At 43.7% G+C, this 4,032-nt stretch overlaps 1 protein-coding gene across 1 annotated transcript in view; it reads left to right on the top strand.

Annotated features, from left to right (window-relative positions):
• LOC107080683 (NACHT, LRR and PYD domains-containing protein 12-like) overlaps positions 1-3,362 on the top strand; it is an 11,137-nt gene extending 7,775 nt beyond the window's left edge. The window contains 3 exon segments of the mRNA XM_015368892.1: positions 945-1,118; positions 1,363-1,512; positions 1,906-3,362. Of these exon segments, the coding sequence (XP_015224378.1) occupies positions 945-1,118; positions 1,363-1,512; positions 1,906-3,352 (1,771 nt within the window). The 3' untranslated portion in view covers positions 3,353-3,362.
• The last annotated feature ends 670 nt before the right edge of the window (positions 3,363-4,032 follow it).

Raw genomic sequence — 4,032 nt, 5'->3', positions numbered from 1 at the left:
ACTGCCGCTAACCTGAAGTTCCACGACAATCTACAGTGCCGCATATTGACGAAAATCCCACTTTTCATGCAGTGACTGTCACTAGCGTTCCTGAAGTGGACTGCGTACTGATCAGATGAATAGTTACTTTTTCTCAGAGAGATGAACAAATTCCTTCCAAGGCTTGAAGGTCTAGGCTTATCCAGAGGATTTAGGGATTATCCTGCTGGATACCACAAGAGAGACTAAAGGTTAGAACTAGGGGACTCAGAGAGACAAAACTCAAAGATTAGGCTCTGCTAAACTCAGAGGGGCTAGAGTAGCCAATACTGGCGAACACTCTGGCGTCGAGGTGGTGACAATCCGCTGCTCTTATACTCCTCTGATGGCAATGATTAAACGAGCCGCAGGTGTGGGCGCTCGACACCAGGAAGAGCCCCTCGAAGCCAACAGGGCAATGAGGGCACCATCTAGTGGATGGACAAAGACATTAAAAAAGAACACAAAGCAACCCCCACAAACGGGGACCCTAATACTTATTAAATATTGATCATCTGCCCATGGTTATCATGTGTATGTAGTTGATGATTTTCATATTTTGTGTAATGGCTCTTATTGTTTGATAATTTGATGTTTGATGATATAATGTTTGGCCAAATGTTTTATTTCTGTCTCTATTTTAAGAGTGTCAAACATTGTTTAATTTTTAACCCACAATAACCCTATCCTCTTCCCCCCCCCACGTACTCACATGATATGTCCCACTTGAACACCTCTTTCTCCAGTAATTACCTGGTGTCTCCATCAGATACTGATCTGCCTCAGGGTTTTGACATGTATTGCTTTGCTTCAGAGTTTCTTAGTTTTTCTTTATTTTATACAACTGATTCATCTGTTCAGTTTAATATACATTTGTTTTTGTTTTATTCAATTAGAGTTCTTTATTTCTCTTTCTGTCTCCTCAGACTGAATGACTGTAACCTCTCAGAGAGAAGCTGTGAAGTTCTGGCCTCAGTTCTCAGCTCCCAGTCCTCTAATCTGCGAGAGATGGATCTGAGTAACAACAAGCTGCATGATTCTGGAGTGGAGCTGCTGTCTTCTGGACTGAAGAGTCCAAACTGCAAACTGGAAACTCTCAGGTTCATACATTTTTATGCATAATCATCTTTCTTATAACAGTAATCAGTGCTGGATATGAAAGGTAAATTCCCAAAATAAAAGTTCTTACAGGGTTCAGTGGAGCATACAGTAATTACTGACCCAATACAGAGTTTAAAGTTTTTTATCAAAACAAACGTTGATCATCCTGACTGTTTGTGGATGGAGAAAAGGTTTTTTTTGTCCAAATAACATTTGTCTTTTCTTTTTTGACTTGTTTCTCAGACTTAGATCCTGTAACCTCTCAGAGAGAACTTGTCAAGTTCTGTTATCAGTTCTTAGCTCTGAGTCCTGCTGTCTGAGAGAAGTTGACCTGGAGAACAACAACCTTCAAGATTCAGGGGAGAAGCTGCAGGATTACCTGAAGAAAGTTCTGTAAGTACCGATAGAATACGGGTTTAGGCACTAGGAACAAAAATAGTCACTATAGAAGAAGATGATTCCTTCAAAGTCCTCCAAACAATATCATGGACTGATGGTTCTTAGAATCTATTATATAATATTGCTTTTGCTTATGTGATTTTGGTCATTGTCCTTATATTTTATTGATCATCCTTCATTTGTCTGCAAACAAAACTAGGTAAAAGGGTGCTCTATAAAAAAAATAAATATAGTGAAAAATAAAAAGCGTAACTTTTGAAGACATTGCAGTGCTATGATCCAACACTAAGTCAAAAGTTACGCATTTTATTTTCCATTTCAAATCTTGATTATTTTTTAATAAATTTTTATATGAGAATATTAGCAGTTTTGCTCAATAGCTTCCAGGTCATGTGATCTGGACTGGGCTGAAGGCAGAACCAACCAGAACATCCAGTTCATATTTCCTTTCACCTTCAGAGAGCTGAATTTGCAGAAAGGGAAGAAGTTCAGTTTGATGGAACTTGTTCATCACTTCTTTACTGAAACCAAAGAAATATGCAGCTTTGAACACTTCCAGGTTCTGTTCATCTTAGATGGTCTGGATGAGAGCCAGCTTTCTTTGGACTTCCACCACAATAAGATCCTGACTGATGTTACAGAGTCCACCTCAGTGGATGTTCTGCTGACAAACCTCATCAGGGGAAAACTGCTTTCCTCTGCTCTCCTCTGGATAACCACACGACCTGCAGCAGCCAATCAGATCCCTCCTGAGTGTGTTAGCAGGGTAACGGAGGTCAGAGGGTTCACCAACCCACAGAAGGAGGAGTACTTCAGGAAGAGGTTCAGAGATGAAGAGAAGGCCAGCAGAACCATCTCCCACATTAAAAGATTAAAAAGTCTCTTCATTATGTGTCACATTCCCGTCTTCTGTTGAATCACTGCTGATGTTCTGGAGGGTTTCTTGGAGACCAGAGATGGAGGAGAGCTGCCAAAGACCTTGACTAGGATGTACATCCTCTTCCTGAATTTTCAGGTCGAACAGAAAATGATCAAATACGATGTAACACAGAAGACAGAGTCCCCATGGACTCCAGAGAACATCAAGATGGTTCAGTCTCTGGGGAAACTGGCCTTTGAAGGGCTGCTGGACGGAAACCTGATTTTCTATAAACCAGACCTGGAAAAGTGTGGCATCATCATCAAAGATGCTTCATGGTTCTCAGGGGTGTTCACTGATATCTTTAAAGAGGAGAAAAAGATGGACAACACCTCAGTCTACTGCTTTGTTCATCTGAGCTTCCAGGAGTTTTTGGCTGCACTCTACTTGCTCCACTGCTTCACCAGCAGGAACACAGAGGTGGTGGAGAACTTCCTGGGAGAAAAATACACAGAAACATCTCTGGAGGACTTTATGAAGAAAGTCATGGAGAAATCCCTCAGGAATAAAAATGGCCACCTGGACCTGTTGGTTCGCTTCCTTCATGGCCTCTCTGTGGAGTCCAACCACAGCCTCTTAGGAGGCCTGCTGGGTCAGATCGAGAACAGTCCAGAAACCATCCAGAGAGTCATCAGCAATCTGAAGAAGATTAACAATGGTAGATTCTCTATTGTCAAAACCATCAACATCTTCCACTGTCATCAGGAAATGGGGGACCTTTTAGATTATCGGAAGATCAAGGACTTCCTGAAATCAGAGAAGTATGTCCCAGAGATCCTGTGCTCAGCTCTGGCCAACATACTGCAGATGTCATGGGAGGTCGTGGATGAGTTAGACCTGGAGAAGTACAACACAACAGAGAATGGACGTTGGAGACTGTTTCCAGCTTTGAGTAACTGCAAAAAGGCTCGGTGAGTCCAGATGTCTTCATGGTGTGATGCTGATTCAGCTCTATTGTCCTCCTCTCAGCCATTGGCTGTTAAAGACAGAGAGGAACCATGNTTTTGGATCATATCGGCCAGTGGAAAGAGGTTTTTGTGTTTGTCTTGTCTCCTGATCTTCCACTGTTCCTCCCCCGCAGCGTCCTCTGGGTATTTGGCGCTATATGTGGGGAGGTTCAGTTTTTATCTCTGTAAGACTGGCTTCAGGGAGGAGACCAGTTTAAAGGTCCTGCATCAAGTTCTGGTTCCACATCCTGTCTCGTCTACCCTCTTCTACTGAGCCTGCTAATCTGCACCTGATCCTGTCTGCTCCTGTGCGTAACCGCTTGGCCACGCTTCTGAACTCTGTCAGACTCTGAACCTGTCTGGGAGCTTGTTTTTGGCTGGAAGCCTGGATCCTGCCACCTGTTCTGTTTCTGCCTGATCTGCATCCTGTTTTGTCTGTTGCTGCCTGATCTGTATCCCTGATCAGGATCGGCTTCCTGCAACTCCTCCGGAGCTGCAGCACTGGGGACACTCTGGGTGACGCGAGCTGCATCAGCTGTCAGCCCATCAGCTGGATTGCACCCCCCTCAAGGGGTATGGACTGAACTGCTAAACCAGTCTGAGATTGGACAGTGCCCCGCCCCCCCTCCTGCAGTATCCGCGAGCCAC

The sequence above is a fragment of the Cyprinodon variegatus genome, unplaced genomic scaffold (assembly GCF_000732505.1).
Source record: "Cyprinodon variegatus isolate N-32 unplaced genomic scaffold, C_variegatus-1.0 Scaffold2215, whole genome shotgun sequence".
Taxonomy (NCBI): domain Eukaryota; kingdom Metazoa; phylum Chordata; class Actinopteri; order Cyprinodontiformes; family Cyprinodontidae; genus Cyprinodon; species Cyprinodon variegatus.
Note: the sequence above shows the minus strand (reverse complement) of the source record. Positions and strands in the feature narration are given on the sequence as shown.